This window comes from Mobula hypostoma, chromosome 5 (assembly GCF_963921235.1).
Source record: "Mobula hypostoma chromosome 5, sMobHyp1.1, whole genome shotgun sequence".
NCBI lineage: Eukaryota > Metazoa > Chordata > Chondrichthyes > Myliobatiformes > Myliobatidae > Mobula > Mobula hypostoma.
Genome location: NC_086101.1, coordinates 23,613,130 through 23,640,727, shown reverse-complemented (window position 1 = coordinate 23,640,727; position 27,598 = coordinate 23,613,130). Strand labels below are relative to the sequence as shown.

The 27,598-nt window shown below is 45.2% G+C and overlaps 1 protein-coding gene across 5 annotated transcripts in view; it reads left to right on the top strand.

The window, feature by feature from the left end:
* Positions 1–26,463, top strand: part of LOC134346687 (hemicentin-2-like) — a 101,062-nt gene extending 74,599 nt beyond the window's left edge. For 4 of the 5 annotated variants that reach the window (XM_063048198.1, XM_063048201.1, XM_063048197.1 and 1 more), the window contains 4 exons: positions 2,909–3,016; positions 5,615–5,713; positions 12,740–12,838; positions 26,246–26,463. In XM_063048198.1, the coding sequence (XP_062904268.1) occupies positions 2,909–3,016; positions 5,615–5,713; positions 12,740–12,838; positions 26,246–26,457 (518 nt within the window). In that variant the 3' untranslated portion in view covers positions 26,458–26,463. Of the gene's footprint in view, positions 1–2,908; positions 3,017–5,614; positions 5,714–12,739; positions 12,839–22,216; positions 22,384–26,245 lie in introns of all 5 variants that reach the window. The other variant, XM_063048199.1, reaches the window with a different exon arrangement.
* The last annotated feature ends 1,135 nt before the right edge of the window (positions 26,464–27,598 follow it).

Below are 27,598 nucleotides of genomic sequence, written 5' to 3'. Positions count from 1 at the left end.
GACTTGGAATACAGTAACTGAGCACTTGCTAGTGTTACCCATATCTCCATAACCAGGGATGAGGAAGTGTTGCACTTTCAGAAATCACTACTTTTTGGTGGAACATTAAGCCAAGAAACTATCTGTGTTCTTTGGGAAGATAGGAAAGATCTCATGACCCGACTTCAAACTGAGCAAGTAGTTCTCTCACCACTCATTCCCCTTCACTTCCCCGTATCTGAAAAAATCGGATGAGACAGCGGCGCTGCAGGTAGTGCAGCTGTCTCAGTGACCCAGAGACACAGATTCAATCCTGTTTGTCAATGTTGTCTGTGTGGTGTTTGCATGTTCTCCATATGTTTCCCCAAGTTCTCCAGCTTTCTCCCTCATCTGAAGTCATTCAGGCTGGTAAATTGGATTTGGCAACTTAACACAATGTGTAGGTGAGTGAAGAACAATCAGAGGGTGTTGATTGGCATGTGTGAAAGACTAAGTTAAGGGGAAATGACAGTGGAATGGGGCTGCTCTGAAATATGCCATAGAGTCAGTGGGCTAGATGACCACCTCCTTTATTGAAAGGGAATGTGAGATAAGAAACAGGAACCACAAAACAGTTAGTCTGGTTTCTGTCATATTGATTGTTGAGCCCTGCTCAGGACAAACCTGATACCTCATTACCGAAAGCAGTGACTACATTTAAAACATTGCTCTCCTGGTTCTCTGGAAGATCAGAGTGGTCATCTATGTGTGGAACTGAATGAGATGGGAGATCTTAAACGATTTTTTTTTTCATCTGTAGTCACTCAAGAGACAGATGCAAAGTCTTGAAGTTAGACAAAACAGCACTGAGATCATGGACCATATACAGATTACAGAGGGGAAGGTGTTCGCTGCCTTTAGGAAAATTAGTATGAATAAATCCCCAGGGCCATGAGAAGATGTTCCCTTGGACCCTGTAGGAAGCGACTGCAGAAATTGCAGGGGCCCTAGCAGTGGTATTTAAAATGTCCTTAGCTACAGGTGAAGTGCCAGAGGATTGGAGGATAGTTAATGTTGCTCTGTTGTTCACGAAAGGCTTTAAGAATAAGCCAGGAAATTATGGGCTGGTGAAACTGCTTTCGGTACTGGATAACATATTGGAAGGTATTCTAAGGAACCAGATATAGTAAGAGATAGGTAGGGACTGATTAGGGTTGGTTATCATGGCTTTGTGCATGGTAGGTCATATCTTACGAAGCTTAGAGAGTTCTTTGAGGAAATTAGCGGGAATGTTGATGAAGGTAGGACTGTGAATGTTTATGAAGCTAGAACAGTGAATGTTTATGTGTACTTTATCAAAGACTTTGACAAGATCCCACATGGGAGTTTGGTCAAGAAGGTTCAGTTGATAGGCATTCAAGATGAGGGAGTAAATTGGATCAGTCATTGTCTTTGTGATAGAGGCCAGACAGTGGTAGTAGATAGCTCTTGATTAGCCAGGCCATCAAAGAGTATGGGGTGAAATCAGGGGAGTGGGGATGACTGGAAGAATTGGATTAGCCCATGATTGAATGGCAGAGCAGACTCGATGGGCTGAATGGCCTACTTCTCCTATATCTTATGATCTTATGGTTGCCGCTTTGACTGGAGGACTCTGCCTAGTGGTGTGCCACCGGAACTGGTGCTGGGTCCATTGTTGTTAATCATCTATATCAATGATCTAGATGATAATGTGGTAAAGTGGATCAGCAAATTTTCAGATGACACCAAGATTGAGGGTGTAGTGGACAGCAAGAAAGGCTATCATGGCTTGCAGTGGGATCTGGACCAGCTGGAAAAATGGGCTGGAAAATGAAAGATGCAGACTAGTGTGAGATGTTGCACTTTGGGAGGACAACCCAGCGTAGAACTTGCATGGTGAGTGGAAGGGCAGTGAGGTGTGAGGTAGAACAAAAGGATCTGGGACTACAGATTAGATTATGAGGACACAAAGTCCTCTTTTATTGTCATTTAGTAATGCATGCTTTAAGAAATGATACAATGTTTCACTGGTATGATATCACAGAAACACAAAACAAACCAAGACTAAGATCCATAATTCTTTCAATGTGGTGTCATAGGTAGATATAGTCATAAAGAAAGCTTTTGGCATATTAGCATTCATACATCAAAGCATTTGAGAGCAGGAGTGGGGATGCTTTGTTGAAGATGTACAAGAAATTGGTGAGGCATAATTTGGAGTATTGCGTGCGGTTTTGGTCACCTACCTACAGGAAAGATGTGAATATGATTGAAGGATTGAAGAAAAGAAATTATAAGGAATTTGTCAGGACTTGAGGACCTGAGTTATAGAGAAAGGTTACATAGGTTTGGACTTTATTCCCTAGAGGATAGAAGAATGAAGGGTGATTTTGATAGAGGTATATAAAATCATGAAGGGTAAAGATAGAATGAATACAAGCAGTCTTTTTCCACTGAGGTTGGGTGAGACTGGAACTATAGATCATGGGTTAAGGGTGAAACGTGACACGTTTAAGGGGAACACAAGGTAGATCATCTTCACTCAGAGGATGGTGAGATTATAAATGAGCTCTCAGTAGAAGTGGTGGATAGAGGTTTGATTTCAACATTTAAGAGATAATGGACGGGAGAGGTATGGAGAACTGTGGTTTGGATGCAGGTTAATAGGACTAGGCAGATTAATAATTTGGCATGGACTAGATGGTTGACAAGCCTATTTCTGTGCTGTAGTGTTTTCTGACTCTATGACAGTAGGGTGGTGAAAGGGGATGTGAAATTATTTTCTTATTGGTGAAACTCACTGCTGCCCTACTCACAGACTTTGCAATCATCATTTTTAGTGACGATCGTGCCTTCTGATGGAGGTGCAGCTTTCAATCCTCTTATCATCTTGACTTATTGCAGATATTGTGATTATTTTTTATTGCAGGCCTTACACGAGAAGACATTCTAATGTTTACCATGTCGGTTATTGGACTGGTACCTTATGCAGGATATGCTATTACATTTCTCTTTTGGACATGGAAAGGATTCCCAGGTACCTGTTACTGTAATTTACACCTTAGCATGAACACACGTGTCTCGAAGTGACCAACATTAATAGAACCAGATATGAAAATGAAACATGGCCAATCAACTTCACCCCCTCACAGCTATCCCAACACCATCCCGCACAGCTGTCCCAACACCCTCTTGCACAGCTGTTCCAACACCACCTCCACATGCTGTCCCAACACCACCCCACACATCTGTCCCGACACCAGCCCACACATCTGTCCCGACACGCTCCCACACAGCTGTCCCAACACCTTCCCACACAGCCGTCCCAACACCACCCCACACATCTGTCCTAACACCACCTCCCACACATCTGTCCTAACACCACCTCCCACACAGCTGTCCCAACACCCTCCCACACTGCTGTCCCAACACCCTCCCACACTGCTGTCCCAACACCACCCCCACTCAGCTGTTACAACACCACCCCACACATCTCTCCCAACACCCTCCCACGCAGCTGTCCCAACACCCTCCCACACTGCTGTCCCGACACCACCTCCACATGCTGTCCCAACACCATCCCACACAGCTGTCCCAACACCACCTCCCACACAGACGTATCAACACCCTCCCAAACAGCCGTATCAACACCTTCCCGCACAGCTGTCCCAACTCCACCCCCACTCAGCTGTTACAACACCACCCCACACATCTCTCCCAACACCCTCCCACGCAGCTGTCCCAACACCCTCCCATGCAGCTGTCCCAACACCCTCCCATGCAGCCGTCCCAACACCACCTCACACAGCCATCCCAACACCACCTCACACAGCTGTCCCAACATCACCCCACACAGCCGCCCCAACACCACCCCACACAGCCGTCCCAACATCACCTCCCGAACAGCTGTATTAACACCCTCCCGCACAGCTGTCCCAACTCCACCCCCACACAGCCGTCCCAACACCACCTCACACAGCCGTCCCAACACCACCTCACACAGCCGTCCCAACACCACCCCACACAGCCGTCCCAACACCCTCTCACACAGCCGTCCCAACACCACCCCACACAGCCGTCCCAACACTACCCCACACAGCCGTCCCAACATCACCTCCCGCACAGCTGTCCCAACTCCACCCCCACACAGCCGTCCCAACACCACCCCACACAGCCGTCCCAACACCACCTCCCGAACAGCTGTATCAACACCCCCCGACACATCTCTCCCAACACCCTCCCACACAGCCGTCCCAACACCACCTCACACAGCCATCCCAACGCCACCCCACACAGCCGTGTCAACACCACCTCCCATACAGCCGTGTCAACCGCACAGCCGTCCCAACACCACCCCGCACAGCCGTCCCAACACCACCCCGCACAGCCGCCCCAACACCCTCCCACACAGCTGTCCCAACACCACCCCACACAGCCGCCCCAACACCACCCCACACAGCCGCCCCAACACCACCCCACACAGCCGTCCCAACATCACCTCCCGAACAGCTGTATTAACACCCTCCCGCACAGCTGTCCCAACTCCACCCCCACACAGCCGTCCCAACACCACCTCATACAGCCGTCCGAACACCACCCCACACAGCCGTCCCAACATCACCTCCCGCACAGCTGTCCCAACTCCACCCCCACACAGCTGTTCCAACACCACCCCACACAGCCGTCCCAACACCACATCCCACACAGCCGTCCCAACACCACTTCACACAGCTGTCCCAACACCTCCCCGCACTGCTGTCCCAATACCCTCCCACACAGCTGTCCCAATACCACCCCCACATAGCTGTCCCAACACCACTTCACACAGCTGAACCAACACCTCCCTACACTGCTGTCCCAACAGCACCCCACACAACTGTCCCTGCATTGATTGATTCATTGAAGATTATCTCTTAGTGCTATTAAACCCTAGAAATCAATTTAGAGGCAAAGAACTGAAGGGATGTGGGGGAGCCCTCCTCCTGACTGTGTGTGCCTTCCATATCCATTTCCTCTTAAACTTCTGGCCAGGGTTTGGAGCTGGTGACTCAAATTTGTTCAGTTGTTTCTTCTTTCCTTCAGTACTGCCTTTCTAACGACAATGCCTTGTACCAAAGGCAGATAATTGTTCAAGAATAGTATTGATAATTATATTACCGGCATTTGTATTATCATTTGGTCTTCACTGCATTACAGGTAAATTATTAAATAAAATTTGTCACCATGTCATTGAAAACAATAATATTTATTATTTAATTTTCTGGATGTGCACAGGAAGAAACATCAGTGTAGTGGCATGCACATCTGACTGGACTGCAGATAGGGAAAAACCCAGATTATCAAATGTGTTTCCAGAAGCAACAACAAGCTAGTTTTTTGGTCTCTCCCAGTGTCTCTACACCTGCCCATATCATTGAGCTCTCTATACCTTCTTCATTCCCGTGCCCTGACGTCTGGCCCATCTTGTCAGATGGTTGGGTTGCATCGTATTGAGGAGACTCGATACCAACCTGACCAACTGAGGTCATTTCCATAACTCGCAGCACTTTGTTCGTTAATCCTGCATTGAATCATTTGTGTCAATCTGTTATTTCAGTTTGTATACTGCTTTAATGTTGTTCATTTCTCCATTAAGGTATAGGAGACAAACGTTGGGGGTGGTTCTTGAATATCTGTAACGTTGTGTCTCTTATCTGCATTCTCATTACCTTCATTTGCTGGATTGTATTTAAAGGTATGTGCAAAGATATTCTTTATTTCCATGAAAATGCTAAACTTGGTACTGTATGCTGTAGAATGTTGGACTGAATGAGTATCTCAGTCTACCGATTCCTCCGGGTAACCAAAACAGATAGACCTCCTGTACTCCTTGATACACGTTTCCACTGTGCATCCCACCTGGCTGATATGTGCTGCTCCGCATTCACGGAGTATCTCAGGCTGTTTTTTCTGGAATAACTACACCTACATGCTTTAGTCCAATGTAGTAGTTTATCAAAGATCAGATTGTGTATCTGGGCTTATAGAAGGCATTTGATAAAATCCATCATAAGTTCAATTTCACGAAATGGAAGGCATTGATAACTGGGTCAATGAATGAACAAGTAGGTCAACCGCAAGATGTGGAGGATAAGGATAACTTGCAAGGACACAAGTTGGCAGGATGTGAGTAATGGTGTCCTGCAAGGATTTATGTGCCTGCAACTTTTCACATTCTGGCTCAGATGATTAGATAGAGTCATATAATCAAGTTTTCCTAAGGTGAAAAGATGGATGATATTCGACAGGGTGGATGGCATCATTACATCAGAGAGATTGAAAGGTGACGTAGGATCAGAAATTGTAAAGTCCTTGGGTAGAGTTAAGAAACTTCAAAGGCAAAAAGACACTGATAGGAGATAAATACATGACTCTGAACAGCGCCCAGGACGTAGGGTACAAATTGCAAAGGGATCTAGAAAAGGCATGTAAAAAAATACTTAATTATGGGCATGCGGGGATTTTGATATATAGGTAGATAGGGAAAATCGGATTGATGCTGATTGCCCAAGAGGAGGAACTTGTAGAATGTCTGTGAGATTCGAGTTTAAGTTTAATTGTCATTTAACCATACATGGATACCCATGAATACAGCCAAAAAACTGAGTTATTTCGGGACCAATATGCCAAGCACAATATCAACAGTCATACACAGCACAAGGTACATATAACACATTTAAGACAGTGGTAAAATACAGTCACACAAAAAAATATACAGTATATACAAATATACAATATAAACATCGCAGCAATCTGCAGTTGCACATAATACAGCTTGTTTTCTGCCGAGCGAATACTGGAGGGCTGGCAAGGATATTGCACCACACCACTTTCAGCACCAACTCCGATGCCTCTCTCCTGGATGACTGCAAATAGGCAACACCACAGCTTAAGGCCTAGTCCTCACAACGACTGAGGATATGCAGCTCCTCCATCGTCGGTCCCGCTAATAAACCAATGAACCAGACTTGCATTACCAATGTCCAAGGGGGTCTTGTGATCACAAGAAAAGCGACTAAGACAATCACTCACTGTTAGACTGCACACCTCCTTCAAACACCAACTTCAGCGTCTCCATAGCAGGCAGCAAAATGGTCCACACCAAGTCCATTTCCTTTGGTTTCTCCACCAATGAGCAACTCAGTGATGGGGTAGACCCACAGTGTTTTAAAGACACGAGAAAATTTGCAGATACTGGAAATCCAAAGCAATGCACACAAAATGCTGGAGGAACTCAGCAGGCTGGACAGCATCTATGGAAAATAATAAAATCAGTCAACGTTTTGGGCAGAGACCCTTCATCTGGACTAAGAAATTTGAAAATTTCCAGTCCTCTGGAACCATTCCAGAATCTAGTAATTATTGAAGATCACGACTAATGCCTTCACAATCTGATTACCTCCTTCAGAACAATGGGGTGTAGTCTACCTGGTCCAGGTGACTTAGACACTTTTAGACCTCCATGACACTCTCAAAATTCTGACATCCCGCTGGTGTGTCCCACAGTGAAGTGTGAGACAAAATACTAGTCCGGATGAAGGGTCTCGGCCTGAAACGTCGACTGTTTACTCTTCCATAGCCTACTGAGTTTTTCCAGCATTTTGTGTGCTGCAGAGTTTTACGTTCTTAATGTCCAGACAGGTCTTCCAATCATAAAAATATACATTTAAAAAGACAATAACACCTTTTCTTAAGATTCTTTTTGGAGTTGCTTGTCATTGAGCCCACTAGGGAAAAGACAGTTCTGGATTGGGTGTGGTATATTTGATTAGTGAACTTAAGGTAAAGGAGCCTTCAGAGGTGATGATCATAATGTGAGAATTCTCCTGCAATTTGAGAAGGAGAATCTAAAGTCAGACGCATTCGTGTCACAGTGGAGTAAAGGAAATTGTCGAGGCCTGTGACAGGAGTTGGTCAAAGTTGATTGGAAGGGGACACTAGCAGGGATGATGGCAGAACAGCAGTGGCTGGAGTTGCTGGGAGCAATTTGAAAGGCACAGGATAGATACATCCCAAAGAAGTGAAAACGTTCTAAAGGGTGAATGAGGGAACCATAGCTAACAAGAGAAGTGAAAGACAGCATAAAAGCAAACGAGAGGGCATACAATATAGCAACAAAGAAGTGGGGAGCTAGAGGATTGGGAAGCTATTAAATCCAATGAAAGGCAACTGAAAACAGTAAGAGTAAAAAGATGAGATAAGAAGGTAGCTAACCAATAATATAAAGGATGACACCAACATTTTTTCCAGATATATAAAGTAAAGGAGAGGAAAGGTTGATGAAAAATGACAGTGGAGTGGTAGTAATGGGGGATAAAAATGGTGGATGAATTAAATAAATATCTTGCCTCACTTTTTACTGTGAAAGACACCAGCAGTTTGCAAGAAATTAAAGAGCGTCCTGGAGGTCTGAAGGTGTCTAGGTCACCTGGACTAGGTGGACTACACCCCATTTTTCTGAAAGAGGGAGCTAAACAGATTGTGGAGGCATTAGTAGTAATCTTCAGTAATCACTGGATTCTGGAATGGTTTCAGAGGACTGGATATTTTCAAAAGTCTCTCCACTCTGTCAGAAGGGAGGAATGCAGAAGAAAGGAAATTATAGATCAGTTAGCCTGACTTCAGTGGTGAGGTAGATTTTAGAGTCCATTATTAAGGATGAGGATTCAGGGTTCTTGGAGACACAAGATAAAATTGGCCAAAGTCAGCATGGTTTCCTTAAAGGGAAATGTTTCCTGATAAATCTGTTGAGATTATTTGAGGAAATAACAGGCAAGTAAGACAAAGGAAAGTCAGTGGATATTGTTTACTTGGATTTTCAGAATGCCTTTGAGAAGATTCCACATACGAGACTGCTAAAAAAGATAAAGCGCGATATTACAGGAAATATATTAGCATGGATAGAAGATAGGGTGACTGGCAGGATGCTAGAAGTGGAAATGAAGGAGGCCTTTTCTGCTTGGCTGCTGGTGCCCATTGATCTTCTGCAGGGTTTGGTGTTGGGTCCGCTACATTTCACGTTATACATTAATGATCTGATTGACAGAAGAGATGGCTCTGTACCAAGTTTGTGGATGATACAAAGATAGAGGGGCAGGCAATGTTGAGGAAGCAAAGAGTCTGCAGAAGGACTTGGCTAGATGAAAAGAGAATGAGCAAAGAAATAGCAGATGGAATACAGTGTAGGGAAGTGTGTGGTCATGCACTTCTGTAGAAGGAATAAAGACATAGGCTATTATCTAAATGGGAGCAAATTCAGAAAGCAGAGATACAAAAGGACTTGAGAATCCTTGCGTAGGATCCCGAAAGGTTAACTTGCAGGTTGTGTAAGTAGTAAGGAAAGCAAATGTAATGTTATTCATTTTGAAATGACTAGAATATAAAAGCAAGGATGTACTACAACGCTGAGGCTTTATAAAGCATTGGTGAGATCACACTTGGAGTATTGTAAGCAGTTTTGGGCTCGTTATCTCAGAAAAGATGTGCTGGCATTGGAGAGGCTCCAGAGGAGGTTCATAAGAGTAAACCCAAGAATAAAAGGGTTACTGTATGAGGAATATTTGATGGATCTGTGCCTGTACTCACTAGAATTTAGAAGAATAGCTGGGGGATCACATTGAAACTCATCAAGTATTGAAAGGCCTGGATAGACTGTATGTGGAGAGGATTCTTCCTATCGTGAGGGAGTCTAGAACCAGAGGACGGCTCTGAATACAAGGATATCCCTTTAGAACAGAGATAAAAAGGGATTTCTTTAGCTAGAGGGTGGTGAATTTGTGGGATTCATTGTCCACAGACAGATATGGAGGCCAAGTTATTAGATACGTTTAAAGCAGATGTTGATAGATTCTTCATTAGTTAGAGTATCAAGTGGCATGGGGAGAAGGAAGGTAGGATAATAAAAGATGAAGAGGAAAAAAGTAGAATAGAGGTACAGTAATGCTTATCAGCCGTATAATAAAGATGAAAAGAAAGAGATGCAGCTTTGCGTAAAGTAAAAAATAGAATTCATGTAATGTCATAATTGGTGGAGGGAAACAGGAAGGCTCTGCTTCATTTTCTGTAGTGCCGGACATTGGTTCTGCCCCTTTATCACTGCTGGACAATGATAGAGAGAGAGAGTATCTCCAAGGCCTGACTGTTTTAAGACTTTGGTAATGTTGTACCATGGCAAAATTAGCTGAGAAAAGCTAATGTGGAACTAAGCAAGGCTTCAGGACCGGATGGTGTCAGTACCAGAGTGCTCAAAGCCTGTGCTCCTCAGCTATGTGGAGTACTTCGCCATGTCTTCAACCTGAGCCTGAGGCTCCGGAGGGTTCCTGTGCTGAGGAAGACGTTCTGCCTCGTCCCTGTGCCGAAGACGCCGCGCCCCAGCGGCCTCAATGACTACAGACCGGTGGCATTGACCTCCCACATCATGAAGACCCTGGAGAGACTTGTTCTGGAGCTGCTGCAGCCTATGGTCAGGCCACACTTAGATCCCCTCCAGTTCGCCTACCAGCCCCGACTAGGAGTTGAAGATGCCATCGTCTACCTGCTGAACCGTGTCTACGCCCACCTGGACAAGCCAGCGAACACTGTGAGGGTCATGTTTTTTGACTTCTCCAGTGCGTTCAACACCATCCGCCCTGCTCTGCTGGGGGAGAAACTGACAGCGATGCAGGTAGATGCTTTCCTGGTGTCATGGATTCTTGATTACCTGACTGGCAGACCACAGTACGTGTGCTTGCAACACTGTGTGTCCGACAGAGTGATCAGCAGCACTGGGGCTCCACAGGGGACTGTCTTGTCTCCATTTCTCTTCACCATTTACACCTCGGACATCAACTACTGCACAGAGTCTTGTCATCTTCAGAAGTTTTCTGATGACTCTGCCATAGTTGGATGCATCAGCAGGGGAGATGAGGCTGAGTATAGGGCTACTGTAGGAAACTTTGTCACATGGTGTGAGCAGAATTATCTGCGGCTTAATGTGAAAAAGACTAAGGAGCTGGTGGTAGACCTGAGAGAGCTAAGGTACCGGTGACCCCTGTTTCCATCCAGGGGGTCAGTGTGGACATGGTGGAGGATTACAAATACGTGGGGATACGAATTGACAATAAACTGGACTGGTCAAAGAACACTGAGGCTGTCTACAAGAAGGGTCAGAGCCGTCTTTTTCCCGAGGAGACTGAGGTCCTTTAACATCTGCCGGACGATGCTGAGGATGTTCTACAAGTCTGTGGTGGCCAGTGCTATCATGTTTGCTGTTGTGTGCTGGGACAGCAGGCTGAGTTTAGCAGACACCAACAGATCAACAAACTGATTTGTAAGGCCAGTGATGTTGTGGGGATGGAACTGGACCCTCTCACGGTGGTGTCTGAAAAGAGGATGCTGTCTAAGTTGCATGCCATCTTGGACAATGTCTCCCACCCACTACATAATGTACTGGTTGGGCACAGGAGTACATTCAGCCAGAGACTCATTCCACCGAGATGCAGCACAGAGCGTCATAGGAAGTCATTCCTGCCTGTGGCCATCAAACTTTACAACTCCTCCCTTAGAGGGTCAGACACCCTGAGCCTATAGGCTGGTCCTGGACTTATTTCCTGGCGTAATTTACATATTACTATTTAATTATTTATGGTTTTGTTACTATTTAATTATTTATGGTGCAACTTTAATGAAAACCAATTTCCCCCAGGATCAATAAAGTATGACTATGACTATGACTATAAACTTTGGTTTAACATATTTAAAAAAACTACATTACATTGTTTGATTATTACATGGATAGATGGTGATTGGGGTCATGGAATTAGACAGCATGGAAACAGGCCCTTGACTCAACTTTTTCATGCTAGTCAAGGTGCATGAGTTAAGCCCTAAGTTATGCCCATACACCTCTAAACCTTCTCTATCCCCATGAACCTGTTTCAGAGTCACTTAAAGTTTACAACTGTACCTGCCTTATCACTTTCCCTCGTATCTTGTTCCATATACTGTATATGCCACCCCTTGTGTGTAGAAAATTGCCTCTGAGGTTTCCTTTAATGTTCCCCTCTCACTGTAAACTTATGCCCTTTAATTTTAGTCTTCCCTGCCCTGGTAAAGACTGTGACCATCCACCTTTTCTATGTTACTAATGATTGTTATAAACCTCTACAAGCCTCCATTACACCAGGCCAAAGTGAAAAGGGTGGTGATTTTCAGAAGATAAAAATTAGCTTTATCTGTCACATGCAGATTGAACCATGTGAAATGTGTCATTTGCATAATTGCAGTGGCATGCTCGGGGCAGTCTGCAAGTGTCACCATGCTTCGAGCACCAAAACAGTGTGCCCGCAACTCACGACACTTAAATGTATGTCTTTTGAATGTGGGAGGAAACCCATGCGGTCGGAAGGAGAATGTGCAGACTCCCTACAGACAGAAGTGGGAATTGAAACCCAACCGGTGATTGTTGGTGCTGTAAAGTGATTGTGCTAATCGCTGTGCTATCATGCTATCCTCTCCGAAGCAAATTGTAGAGAGGGATACAGTGACAACTTTAAAAACACATTTGGACAGGTCCATGGATAGGAAGGTTTTGAAAGGATAAATCGACTTATTTTATCTTATGTAAAATATGGTTTAACAATATAGTTTTTCCATTTTATATTGTATTAAGTTCCCTTAACTGTGATGGGTGCAGGAAGATTTCATATAATTTACTCTGTGAATTCTCCATTGTATATTATAGTTGAACGTTGTGACAGCAACATTCCAACCTGGATCCTTCTCATCGCCTTAATGCCCGGATGTGTAATAACATTACTCAGGACATTTCTAATTTGGTACTGTAAGTATCAAAATCATCAAAGCAGTTACTAAGAGATCCAGTTTCAGTGAAAACCTGACCCTTAGTTTTGCCATCACTATAGCTTCTGAAAGGGAGCAATTTCAAGGAAACCTTCAGAGTACAAGAGCAAGGTGCTCAATCTAGAACTAAGCTATCCATTTAAGCTTCAATTGGAGAGTTTTGTGCAATTCTGGCCGCCAGGCTGAATGAAGGATGGGATTTCACTGGAGCAGGTGCAGAAGAGTGTTGCAGCTCTGGGGAGATGCTGATTATGCTGGCTTTGTGTTCTCTTTTTAAGAGTGGAGAAGACTGAGGATACATAGATAGGGAAGATGGTAAATTCCTCTTTGCTGAGGTGCCTATAACCAGAGGGTATAGCATCAGTATAAGGAATAGGAAGTTCAGATGGGATTAAATGGAAGTCGCTGAGCTGGAGAGAGCTGAAATTCTGCAACACACTGTTGGAGGGGTGGTTGAGACAGGTTATCTCACGGCATTTAAGTCCTACTGAATGGAACTTCCAACATCAAGGCATTGGAGGATTTGGACTAAGTACTAGAAAACGAAACTTGATTGGAATCAGTTTATTATTATCACATTTACTGAAGTACAGTGAAAAACCGGAAGTTCAGATGGGATTAAATGGAAGTCGCTGAGCTGGAGAGAGCTGAAATTCTGCAACACACTGTTGGAGGGGTGGTTGAGACAGGTTATCTCACGGCATTTAAGTCCTACTGAATGGAACTTCCAACATCAAGGCATTGGAGGATTTGGACTAAGTACTAGAAAACGAAACTTGATTGGAATCAGTTTATTATTATCACATTTACTGAAGTACAGTGAAAAACTTGGTTTTATATGCATCCATGCAGATCATTTCATTTCATCAGTGCATTGAGGTAATACAAGGGAAGAATACGCAGAATAAAGTGTCAGAGTTACAGAGAAAATGCAATGCAGGCAGACAATAAAACGCAAGGCCACAATGAGGTAAATTGTGAGGTCAGGAGTCCATCTAATTGTACTGGGGACCGTGGAAAGTCATATAACAGCAGGGTGGAAGCTGTCCTTGAGCCGGATGGTGCATGCTTTCTAGCTTTTGTATCTTCTGCCTCTCAACCTTGCACTCATCTTCGGAGCATCTAGATGCTAAGGATTCCTATGTTAGAATACTGTTAATTGACTACCCCCTCTGCCTTCAGTACTATTCATCCAAATAAACTCATCTCCAAAGTCCTAGACCTAGGATTCAACACCTCTCTTTTACATAGAACATAGAATAGTACAGCACAGTACAGGCCCTTTGGCTTACAATGTTGTGCCGACCCTCAAACCCTGCCTCCCATATAAGCCCCCACCTTAAATTCCTCCATATACCTGTCTAGTAGTCTCTTAAACTGCACTATTGTATCTGCCTCCACCACTGACTCAGGCAATGTATTCCACGCACCAACCACTCTCTGAGTAAAAAACCGTCCTCTAATATCCCTCTTGAACTTCCCACCCCTTACCTTAAAGCCATGTCCTCTTGTACTGAGCAGTGGTGCCCTGGGGAAGAGGTGCTGGCTATCCACTCTATCTATTCCTCTTATCTTGTACGCCTCTATCATGTCTCCTCTCATCCTCCTTCTCTCCAAAGAGTAAAGCCCTAGCTCCCTTAATCTCTGATCATAATGCATACTCTCTAAACCAGGCAGCATCCTGGTAAATCTCCTCTGTACCCTTTCCAATGCTTCCACATCCTTCCTATAGTGAGGCGACCAGAACTGGACACAATACTCCAAGTGTGGCCTAACCAGAGTTTTATACAGCTGCATCATTACATCGCAACTCTTAAACTCTATGCCTCGACTTATGAAAGCTAACACCCCATAAGCTTTCTTAACTACCCTATCCACCTGTGAGGCAACTTTCAGGGATCTGTGGACATGTATCCTCAGATCCCTCTGCTCCTCCACACTACCAAGTATCCTGCCATTTACTTTGTACTCTGCCTTGGAGTTTGTCCTTCCAAAGTGTACCACCTCACACTTCTCCGGGTTGAACTCCATCTGCCACTTCTCAGCCCACTTCTGCATCCTATCAATGTCTCTCTGCAATCTTTGACAATCCTCTACACTATCTACAACACCACCAACCTTTGTGTCATCCGTAAACTTGCCAACCCACCCTTCTACCCCCACATCCAGGCCGTTAATAAAAATCACGAAAAGTAGAGGTCCCAGAACCGATCCTTGTGGGACACCACTAGTCACAATCCTCCAATCTGAATGTACTCCCTCCACCACGACCTTCTGCCTTCTGCAGGCAAGCCAATTCTGAACCCACCTGGCCAAACTTCCCTGGATCCCATGCCTTCTGACTTTCTGAATAAGCCTACCGTCTGGATCCTTGTCAAATGCCTTACTAAAATCCATATAGATCACCTCCACTGCACTATCCTCATCTATATGCCTGGTCACCTCTTCAAAGAACTCTTTCAGGCTTGTTAGACACGATCTGCCCTTCACAAAGCCATGCAGACTGTCCCTGATCAGACCATGATTCTCTAAATGCCCAGAGATCCTATCTCTAAGAATCTTTTCCAACAGCTTTCCCACCACAGACGTAAGGCTCACTGGTCTATAATTACCCGGACTATCCTACTACCTTTTTTGAACAAGGGGACAACATTCGCCTCCCTCCAATCCTCTGGTACCATTCCCGTGAACAACGAGGACATAAAGATCCTAGCCAGAGGCTCAGCAATCTCTTCCCTTGCCTCGTGGAGCAGCGTGGGGAATATTCCATCAGGCCCCAGGGTCTTAGCCGTCCTAATGTATTTTAACAACTCCAACACCACCTCTCCCTTAACATCAACATGCTCCAGAACATCAACCTCACTCATATTGTCCTCACCATGAAGTTCCCTGTCATTTGTGAATACCGAAGAGAAGTATTCATTGAGGACCTCGCTCACTTCCACAGCCTCCAGGCACATCTTCCCACCTTTATCTCTAATCGGTCCTACCTTCACTCCTGTCATCCTTTTTTTCTTCACATAATTGAAGAATGCCTTGGGGTTTCCTTTACCCTACTCACCAAGGCCTTCTCATGCCCCTTTCTTGCTCTTCTCAGCCCCTTCTTAAGCTCCTTTCTTGCTTCCTTACATTCCTCAATAGACCCATCTGATCCTTGCTTCCTAAACCTCATGTATGCTGCCTTCTTCCACCTGACTAGATTTTCCACCTCACTTGTCACCCATGGTTCCTTCACCCTACCATTCTTTATCTTCCTCACCGGGACAAATTTATCCCTAACATCCTGCAAGAGATCTTTAAACATCGACCACATGTCCATAGTACATTTCCCTGTAAAAACATCATTCCAATTCACACCCACAAGTTCTAGCCTTATAATTTGCCCTTCCCCAATTTAAAATTTTCCTGTCCTCTCTGATTCTATCCTTTTCCATGATAATGCTAAAGACCAGGGAGCAGTGGTCACTGTCCCCCAGATGCTGACCCACTGAGAGATCTGTGACCTGACCCGGTTCATTACCTAGTACTAGATCTAGTATGGCATTCCCCCTAGTCGGCCTGTCCACATACTGTGACAGGAATCTGTCCTGGACACACTTAACAAACTCTGCCCCATCTAAACCCTTGGAACTAATCAGGTGCCAATCAGTATTAGGGAAGTTAAAGTCACCCATGATAACAACCCTGTTATTTTTGCACCTTTCCAAAATCTGCCTCCCAATCTGCTCCTCTGTATCTCTGCTGCTACCAGGGGGCCTATAGAATACCCCCAGTAGAGTAACTGCTCCCTTCCTGTTCCTGACTTCCACCCATACTGATTCAAAAGACAATCCTGCTACATTACCCACCCTTTCTGTAGCAGTAGTAGTATCCTTGACCAGTAATGCCACCCCTCCTCCCCTTTTTCTGCCCTCTCTATCCCTTTTAAAGCACTGAAATCCAGGAATATTGAGAATCCATTCCTGCCTGGTGCCAGCCAAGTCTCTGTAATGGCCACTACATCATAATTCCATGTATGTATCCAAGCTGTCAGTTCATCACCTTTGTTCCTGATGCTTCATGCATTGAGGTACACACATTTCAGCCCTTCTACCTTACTGTCTTTACACCGTTTATTCTGCTTCTCTTTCCCCAAAGCCTCTCTGTATGTTAGATCTGGCTTTACTCCAAGCACTTCTTTCACTGCTCTATCCTCTGGCTCCCATCCCCCTTGCAATTTAGTTGAAACGCTCCCAAGCCATGCTAGCAAACCTACCTGCAAGGATATTGCTCCCCCTCAAGTTCAGATGCAACTCATCCAATCTGTACTGGTCCCACCTTCCCCAGAAGAGATCCCAATGATCCAAAAATCTAAAACCCTGCTCCCTGCACCAATTCCTCAGCCACGCATTGAACTGCCATCTCCTCCAATTCTTACCATCACTGTCACGTAGCACTGGCAGCAATCCTGAGAACGCCACCCTTGAGGTCCTGTTCTTCAGCCTTCTGCCTCGTTCCCGAAATTCACACTTCAGGACCTCATCCCTCTTCCTGCCTATGTCGTTGGTCCCAACATGTATCACCTCTTCTGGTTGCTTTCCCTCTCGTACCAGGATGTCGTGCACCCGGTCAGAGACATCCCGGACCCTGGCACCCGGGAGGCAACAAACCATGTGGGTGTCCTTCTCACGTCCACAAAATCTTCTGTCCTGTCCCCTGACTATAGAGTCTCCAATGACAACAGCTCTCCTCTTCTCCGTCCCACCCTTCTGCACCACCGGGTCAGACTCAGTGCCGGAGGCCCTGCCACCGTTGCTCACACCTGGTCGGTTGTCCCCGCCAACAGTATCCAGGACGGTAAACTTATTATTCAGGGGAATGGCTACGGGGGTGCTCTGCACTACCTGGCTGCTCACCTTTGCTTTTCCCCCTCTGACTGTCACCCAACGACCTGCTTCCGACAGCCTAGGTGTGACTACCTCCCTGTAGCTCTCATCTGTGACTGCCTCATTCTCCCTTATGAGTCGAAGGTCATCCAGCTGCTGCTCCAGATTCCTTACACGGTCTTCCAGATCGCCCCGCCGTATGCACTTCTGGCAGATGTGACTCTGTGGGAGAGGGGATTTCCCCCAAGACTGCCACATCTCACATGAGAGGCACATCACTGTCTCAGGAGGCATTGTAAAAACTAACTGCGAGCTAGCTTGTCCTGCGCCTCTTCTTGTCAAAGCCTCTCGAGTCAAAGCCTCAAAGCTCCACTCCTTCACTGGCCACTTTCCACAATTGGATCCTGGACTTCCTGACCAACTAACACAATCAGTATAGCAACATCTCTGCCACGATTATCCTGAACACTGGTACACCTCAGAGTTGTGTCCTCAACTCCTATACACTCACAACTGTCTAGCCACTGTAACTCCATCTGCAATTTTGCAGATGATACCACCGTAGTGAACCGAATCTCAAATAATGATGATTTGGAATGCAAGGAGACAGAGAGCCTAAAGGCTTGGTGTCAAGACAACAACATTTCCTTCATTGTCAGCAAAAGAAAAGAGTTGGTCAGTGACTTCAGAATGTGGGGTAGTGCACACATTCCTGTTTCCACCATTTGGCATAGGCCTAATTCTGTGTTACTCCAAACCCATTGTCTATTCCCCCACCTGAACTGGCTGCTGGCACAAAGGAAGATTATTGCATTCCACTGGATTCCACATGGAGCTGCCAACTGAAACATCTACTGAAATGCAGTTCCTGGATGATCTTCAGTGATTTCCCATTGCACCTGCACCTAAATCCACACAGAGCACAGTGATCAAGCACAGACTTAGTGAGATTCCCTGGTTCAGAAATCTGCTCTTAGATCCTATGCCAGGACCACCCTGATGCAGGATCCCTCAGCCCATGCATTGGAAAAATGAATGCTTGGCTGTAGGAGATATGAGGGGGCTGTAGCTTAAAAGCTTATATTAAGGTTTTAGTAAAAGTTCATTTTAAAATAATTTAAATCTTTGTAGTTAAAATGTTTGATTCAGGATTGGTTTTGCTCTCTAAAGATTACAGTGGGATTTGTTATGCTATACCACTTCCCAGTTTCTGTCTTTGGTCGAACAGTATATTCCTACACCCCAGCACCAGCACAATCCTGCCCATGATTCTCACCTCCAGCTCTGATCATACGTCCACTCACATTTCTGATCCATGGCTCTGTTGGATGTGTCACCTGTATCCCAAATGCCCAGAGGTCCACCCCATTGAGTGGAACAGAGACAGAGAGGCAGTCAATAGCTGATGGAAGGAACACTTTGAAGACCTTCTCAACCACAATTCTGTTCTGCCCTGGACACCATCATGTAGCAACATCTCCGACCCAAATTTGCTGCCATAACTAATTGTCAAAAAGATCAGGACTCAAAATTACAAAAAGAAATTACGAGCCTTATGAGTAGATGACATAGCCAATAAATTCTGAAATTCATTGATAAAGAGCTTCAATCATAAATCCTCAGTCTCATTGTTCATACCTGGGGAGATGAGGGTATGCCAGGGGATATTGAGATACCGGGTTCATGTCATCCTTAGGAAAGGAAACAAGTTTGATTGTGGTAACTGCAGAGGGATTTCCAAGCTGTCTGGCAGTAGACCATCAGATATAGGAGCATAATAACCATATAACCATATAACAATTACAGCACGGAAACAGGCCATCTCGGCACTTCTAGTCCGTGTCGAACTCCTACTCTCACCTAGTCCCACCGACCTGCACTCGGTCCATAAACCTTCATTCCCTTCCTGTCCATATATCTATCCAATTTAACTTTAAATGACAACATCAAACCTGCCATTTAGGTTCTAATTAGGCCAATTAGGCCACTGGAGCCTGCTCGGCCATTCCATCACAACAGATTCATTATCCTTCTCAACTCCATTCTCCTGCCTTCTCCCTGCAACCTTTGACACCCTCACTAATCAAGAACCTATCAATCCCAGCTTTAAATATACCCAGTGACTTGGCCTCCACAGCCATATGTGACAATGAATTCTACAGATTCACCATCCAATAACTAAACAAATTCCCCCTTATTTCTGTTTAAAGGGATATCCTTCTATCCTGACTTTGTGCTTTCTGGTCCTAGACTTCCCCACAATAGGAAACATCCCTCTCCACATCTATTCTATCTAGGCCTTTCAAAATACAATAGGTTTAAATGAGATTCTCCCCTACCCCTCAGTACATGGCCAGAGACATCAAATGCTTCCCATACATTAACCCTTTCACTCCTGTGATCATTCTCATGAACCTCCTTTGGACCCTCCACAGCAGAAACAGGTCCATGGTGGATGCCATTTCTCTGGCCCTACACTCATGTCTGGAGCATCAAGACAGTAAAGACACCTATGTTAGATTATTACTTATTGACCATCACTCTGTCTTTAATGCTATCATCCCAAGCAAACTCATCTCCAATCTGCTAGACCAAGGACCTCCCTTTTCAATTGGATTGTTTACTTCCTGACCAATAGACCACCATCCGTAAGGATAGGCAGCCATACCTTTTTCAGGATTATCCTCAACCACAAAGCTACAGCTTTAGCTCCCTACTGTATTTTCTGTACACTCACGATTGCATGGCAGATTCTGCTTATTCGCAGATGACACCATCGTAAAAGAACAAATCTTAAATAATGATGATTTGGAGTACAGAAAGGGGATAGAGAGCCTGGTGCCATGAGATCATGACAATGATCTTTCCCTCAATATCAGTAAAACTCAAGAGCTGGTCATTGACTTCAGGAAGGAGGGTGGTGCACATACTCCTGTTTACATCAACTGTACTGAAGTCAAGAGGGTTCAGAACTTCAAATTCCTAGCAGTGAATATCACCAACAGCATTTACTGTTCCAACCGCACGGAAGCCCCAGCCACAAAAGCTCACCAACATCTGTATTTTGTCAAGAGGCTAAAGAAATTTGGTATATCCCCTTTGACTCTCACCAATTTTTATTGAAGCACCATAGAAAACAGCCTATACAGATATACCAAGCTTGGTATGGCAATGGCTCTGCACAAGACTGTAAGAAACTGCATATAGTTATGGACCAAACTCAACACATAACAGAAATCAGCTTCCCCTCCATGGGCTCTGTCTATACTTACTGCCTCAGTAAAGCTGCCAATGTAACCAAAGACTCCAGCCACCCTAGCCGTTCTATCTTCTTTCTTCTCTCATTGTGCAGAAAATATAGAGTTCTGAACACACATACCACTAGACTCAAGGACAGCTTCTGTCCCAATAATGTAAGGTGGACTCTTGAGCTCACCAATCTACCTCGTTATACCTCTGCTCCTTATTGTCCGCCTGCACTGCACTATCTCTGAAACACTATTCTGCATTCTGTTGTTACTTTCCCCTTGTACTACCTCAACACAATAACCTGATCAAATGATGTCATGCAAAACAAGTTTGACGCTGTGCCTCAGTACATGTGATAGTAATAAGGCATTGAAAAAAACTTCCCATGGAAGTGGAGCTGGTCTTCAGAACTAATAGGAAACTCTCTAGCAACTACACAAAACCAAGGTCACCCAAATGCCAGTAGCCAAGCTTCAATGAGATTTGCTTGCACTTGAAGACTAAGATGCAAAACATATGTGATGAGCCCCACAATGAATGCACGAATGACTACGGCCCTCGACCAACCTATCCTCACTGCACCACACATTTCACTCACAATAATTACACAGAGGAGAACAAGAAAGCCTGGACCACCATCTCAGGAGCCACTTAAAGTGAAGGCAGACATCAACGATGAAGTTCACCACTGCCTTCAATTTTTCAGCACAACCTTTGATCCATTTGGAAAAAGGATAGATAAATTTAACAACATGGACCCTGTAGTCTATTGGCCAGAGCTGAGCCTTGCTCTCTTATGTTTCTGTGAGCTTCCTACAGCAGGCATCTCAAAGCACTGACAAAGGGACCACCAATACTAGATTTGCAAAATACCCAAATTCAACCAACATGATTATCCTCCCCCAAGTCATCATCCCTAACATTGAGATTTGAATTAGACTGGCCACAACATTCACATGCCTGACTCTAGATTCCTGGAACAATATTCTGAGCTCAATTATTAGAGAAGATAAGCAGGTGGTCATGGACAAAGATTCAAGGATGTAGTCAAAGCTTCTTTGAAGACCAGCAATTCACCCGATTCATGGAAATCTGGCCCATGACTAGTCAAAGAAGGAGTATTCAGGATGGTAAAGAGAACGTCTTAGCCATGAACTGGAAGCAGACAGTAGCATGCTTTATAGGAAGAAGTTAAGCTCCTAATTACCTATCTATCAGTCCATCAGCTATTTCTTCCACAGCAGGCCTCTATTTCAATGTTGACCTCATCAGACACCTCACAACCCCAAAAAGCAGAGCAGAAGGAAGTCCTCCTCAATGCCAAGTGTTCACCTTCAGGCTCTGGGACTATGGCAGTTTCTGAGCAATGAATTGACTTTCTAAATCTGGAGAAAATACAGGCAGAGAATGGGTGAGTACTCTGCACTGGCTGTTTAACCCCTTTTCCTGTCCTGACTGCCACCCGGTTTCCTGTGTCCCGCACCTTGGGTGTAACTACCTCTCTATAAGTCATGTCTATCACCCATTCAGCCTCCCAAATGATCTAAAGTTCATCCAATTCAAGTTCCAACTCCTTAACGTAGATTTTTTTGCAGCTGCAGCTGGATGGCTTTCTTGCGTTAGGGACACTGGAGGTCTCCCTGCCTTCCTACATCTCGCAAGAAGAGTATTCAACTATCTGGCCTGGCATCCCTACTTTCCAAACTGAGCAGATATAAAGAAGGGAACGAAAAATACTTTTACCTAGAGTTTTCATAAGACCATAAGACATTGAAGCAGAATTGGGCCTTTTAGTCCATCAAGTCTGCTCAGCCATTCAATCATGGCTGATATCTTTCTTTCCACTTTCTCAGCCCCACTCCCCAGCCTTCCCCCCGTATCCTTTGATGCTGTGCTATTCAAGAACCTACTAGCCTCTGCTATAAATACACCCAATGACCTGGCCCCCACAACTGCCTGTGGTAACAAATTCCACAAATTCACCACCCGCTGGCTAAAAAAATTCTCTGCATCTCTGTTTTAATTGGATGCCCCTCTACCCTGAGATTTTTTCCTCTTGTCCTAGACTCCTGTACCACAGGAAACATTTTTTCCACACCTTCTCCGTCTAGGACTTTCAATATTCAAAAGGTTTCAATGAAATCCACCCTCACCCATCTAAATTCCAGTGAGTACAGACCCAGAGCCATCAAACATTCCTCGTATGATACCCTTTTCATTCCCAGAATCAACCTTGTGAATCCCCTCTGAACCCTCTCCAATGCCAGCACATCCTTTCTTAGATGAGGAGCCCAAAAATGCTCACAATACTTAAGGTGAGGCCTCACTAATGCCTTATAAAGCCTCAGCATCACATCCCCAGTCTTGTATTCCAGACCTCTTGAAATGAATGCTAACATTGCATTTGCCTTCCTCATCACTGACACAACCTGCAAATTAACCATTAGGGTGTTCTGCACAAGGACTCCCAAGTCCCTTTGTATCTCAGATTTTTTGATTTTTTTCCCGGTTTAGAAAATAGTCTGCACATTTATTTCTGCTACCAAAGTGTATGGATATGCATTTTCAAACATTGTATTTCATTTGCCACTTTCTTGCCCATTCTCCAAATCTGGCTAAATTCTTCTGCAGCCTACCTGCTTCCTCAACACTACCTACCCCTCCACCAATCTTCTTATCATCTGCAAACTTGGCAACAAAGCCAACTATTCCATCACCTAAATCATTGATACACAGCATAAAAAGCAGCGGTCCCAACACCGACTCCTGCGGAACATCACTGGAAGACAACTTGAAAAGGATCCTTTTATTTCCACTCACTGCCTCCTACTAATCAGCCAATGCTCTAACCATGTTAGTATCTTTCCTGTAATACCATGTGCTCTTAAGTTGGTAAGCAGCCTCACGTGTGGTGCATTGTCAAAGGCCTTCTGAAAGTCCAAATATACAACATCCACTGCAGCCCTTTTGTCCTTTTTTGCTTTTTATGACTGAAGCCTCTCTTCACTGAAGTCTCTCTTCAAAGAGCTAATGCCTCAAGATCACCATTCTATCACTGTCTACTCCTCTTGCTAATCAGTCCCAAATGGTGATCGTTCACAAGTTAAAACACAATTATTTTGCTGATGTCTTTTCCTACTATTCAGTGGACCTGAGCAAATTTCCCTCCTCTCAAACTTCTCATGTCCAGATCGGTTGCTGGATCCAATTGATCCCCAACCTTGGATGTGAAGCTCCCATCTATGATCTTCTTTCATCTACTTCTCAGTGATGCCCACATGTCATATATGCCAATCTCTAACTGCATAATAACATTAATTGCCATATTCCATATATTTTGAGTCTGCTTGCCTTTCTAGGTACCATATCAAATGCGGACCTCGGTTACCATGGTTTTCCATGTAGATCTATCCCTTGTTTTTTGGATGCCTTCCATTTCTTCGATATGTAGCCACCTGGCTATGCTTTTGATGTACAAAAGCCGAGGTCTTCCTCTAGGTTTGCTCCCCTCGATCTTTCCAGAGAGTATGAGTTTTTCTAGTTCATCTTTCTGCATTATGTGTCCTAGGAATCTGAGTTGTCTTTCTCTTATTGTCGGTATGAGTGATCGAACTGCTTGGGCTCTTCTGAGAACTTCTTCATTTGATGTGTGTGTGGTCCATGATATTTTTTACATTCTCCTGTAGAACCATAATTCAGCTGCTTCTAGTCTCTTTTCCATTGCTGGTGAAATGGTCCAGCACTCAGTTCCATAAGTCCATATTTTGAGTATTCACCCTTTTTGGTGTTTTCCCCCATGATACGCTTCACCTCATCCTACTGACTGCAAATTTGCCCCATCATCTTCCTGTCTTTCCTGACAGTTTCACTGCACACTGCATCTAGTTGTATACCAACTGCCCACTGAGTTTAATGGTGTGAGCAGAATTATCTGCAGCTTAATGTGAAAAAGACTAAGGAGCTGGTGGTGGACCTCAGGAGGGCTAACGCACCAGTGACCCCTGTTTCCATCCAGGGGGTCAGTGTGGACATGGTGGAGGATTACAAATACCTGGGGATACGAATTAACAATAAACTGGACTGGTCAAAGAACACTGAGGCTGTCTACAAGAAGAGTCAGAGCCATCTCTATTTCCTGAGGAGACTGAGGTCCTTTAACATCTGTCGGACGATGCTGAGGATGATTTACGAGTCTATGGTGGCCAGTGCTATCATGTTTGCTGCTGTATGCTGGGGCAGCAGGCTGGGGGTAACAGACACCAACAGAATCAACAAACTCATTCGTAAGGCCAGTGATGTTGTGGGGATGAAACTGGACTCTCTGACGGTGGTGTCTGAAAAGAGGATGCTGTCCAAGTTGCATGCCATCTTGGACAATGTCTCCCATCCACTACATAATGTACTGGTTGGGCACAGGAGTACATTCAGCCAGAGACTCATTCCACCGAGATGCAACACTAAGCGTCATAGGAAGTCATTCCTGCCTGTGGCCATCAAACTTTACAACTCCTCCCTTGGAGGGTCAGACACCCTGAGCCAATAGGCTGGTCCTGGACTTATTTCCATCTGGCATAATTTACATATTATTATTTAAGTATTTATGGTTTTATATTGCTATATTCATACTCTATTCTTGGTTGGTGCAACTATAACAAAACCCAATTTCCCTTGGGGTAAATAAAGTATGACTACTACTACTAAACCCTTCCCAACAGTTTGAGCAAACCTGATCACAAGGATATTGGTCCTCTTTGGGTTCAGGTGCAACCACCCTTTTCAAACAGATCATACCTTCCCCAGAATAGATCCCAGTGATGCAGAAATCTGAAGCCCTGCCCCCTGCACCATGTCCTGAGCCACTCATTCATCTCTACCATCATCCTATTCCTGCTCTGACTGGCACATCTGTGAACTAGTAAATGAACATCGAAAGCAGAGATGAAACAGTTTTCAGTCTTTGCTTCCACAGCTCTGAGGAAGATGGTTTGGAATCTTTGAATATTTCTGAGGAAGAGGTAGATATATCCTGGATAAGCAAAGAGGTGAACTGTAATTGTGGGGAGATGGGAACATCAGGTTAGCTGTGATCTTGTGGAATGGTGGATCAGAATCGGGGGGATTAAATAGCTTTTATTTCCATTGTTGTGTATATATTTGGTGTGTAGAACTGATTGTGCTTTTGTACCTTTGTACATAACTGGTGCAATGTCACATGGTAAGATTGCATTCTACATCAAGATAGGAGTATCATGGTTTTGTATTCTCTCCTTTAGATGAGCTGTCAGAAGGTTCCATATTTACCAACAGTCAGTCACTGCGTTCCACGGTCGAGCTCACCTGTGATGTCCTTGGAGATTCCAATGTGTACCAGTGGCAAAAGAATGGAGGGGAAATCTCCCAGCATTACCAACTAACAGATGAAAACAGAACACTTGTTTTTTTTATTTCAAAATATACTTTATTCAAAAATAAATATATACAATAAACCATTCAATAACTTTTCATCCTTTACATACGTTTCCATTATACTCGGTATATATCCGTATTTATAGCCACCCACGTGGCACTCCAGTAGTTCAGCTTACCATATCATTGTTGAGGGGTATACTCCCCGCCCACCGACCCCTCCCACTCCCATGGGTGGAGAAACCTATACTGTGGTCCTTCCCCACCGGGCCCTTGCGGTGGCTGCACCGGGTTTCAGTGCGTCCCTCAGCACGTACTCCTGCAGCCGCCGAGAATGTGCCAGTCGGCAGCATTCTCCCATGGACATCTCCATGTGCTGGTAGATCATCAAGTTTCGGGCCGACCAAAGAGCGACTTTCACCGAGTTGATGATCTGCCAGCAGCACCGGATGTTGGTCTCCGTGTGCGTCCCCGGGAGCAGCCCGTAGATCAGAGAGTCCTCTGTTACGCAGCTGCTGGGGATGAAACGTGACACTAGCCCGTCCATCCTCCTCCACACCCTCTTTGCGAACTGGCAGTGTGCAAAGAGGTGGGTCACAGACTCCTCCTCACTGCAGTCCTCCCGTGGGCAGTGGGGTGCGGAGACGACGTTCCGGGCGTACAGGAGGGCTCTGACTGGGAGGACCCTTCTCACCGCCAGCCAGGCGAGGTCTTGGTGCCTGTTGGTGAGATCTGGCGATGAGGCATTTTGCCAGATGAACTGGACAGTCTGCTTAGGGAACCACCCCACTGTGTCCATCACGTCCTTCTCCTGCAGTGCCTGCAGGACACTACGTGCCGACCACTGCCTGATGGCCCTGTGGTCAAAGGCGTTCTCCTGGAAGAACTTTTCTACGAAGGACAGGTATGCCGGCAACGACCAGCTGACTGGGGCGTTGCGCGGGAGTGGGGCCAGACCCATCCTCGTAGCCAGGGCGACAGGTAGAACCTGGGCACATAGTGGTACTTGGTGCCCACATACCTGGGTTCTACACACAACCTGATGCAGCCACATACGAAGCTGCCCATCAGGGTGAGGGCGACACTGGGGACGTTCTTGCCCCGGTTGTCCAGGGACTTGTGCATGACGGTCCGTCTCACCCGCTCCATCTTCGATCCCCAGACGAATCTGAAGACAGCCCGGGTGATTTCCGAGCTGTAGGAGCGGGGGACGGGCCAGA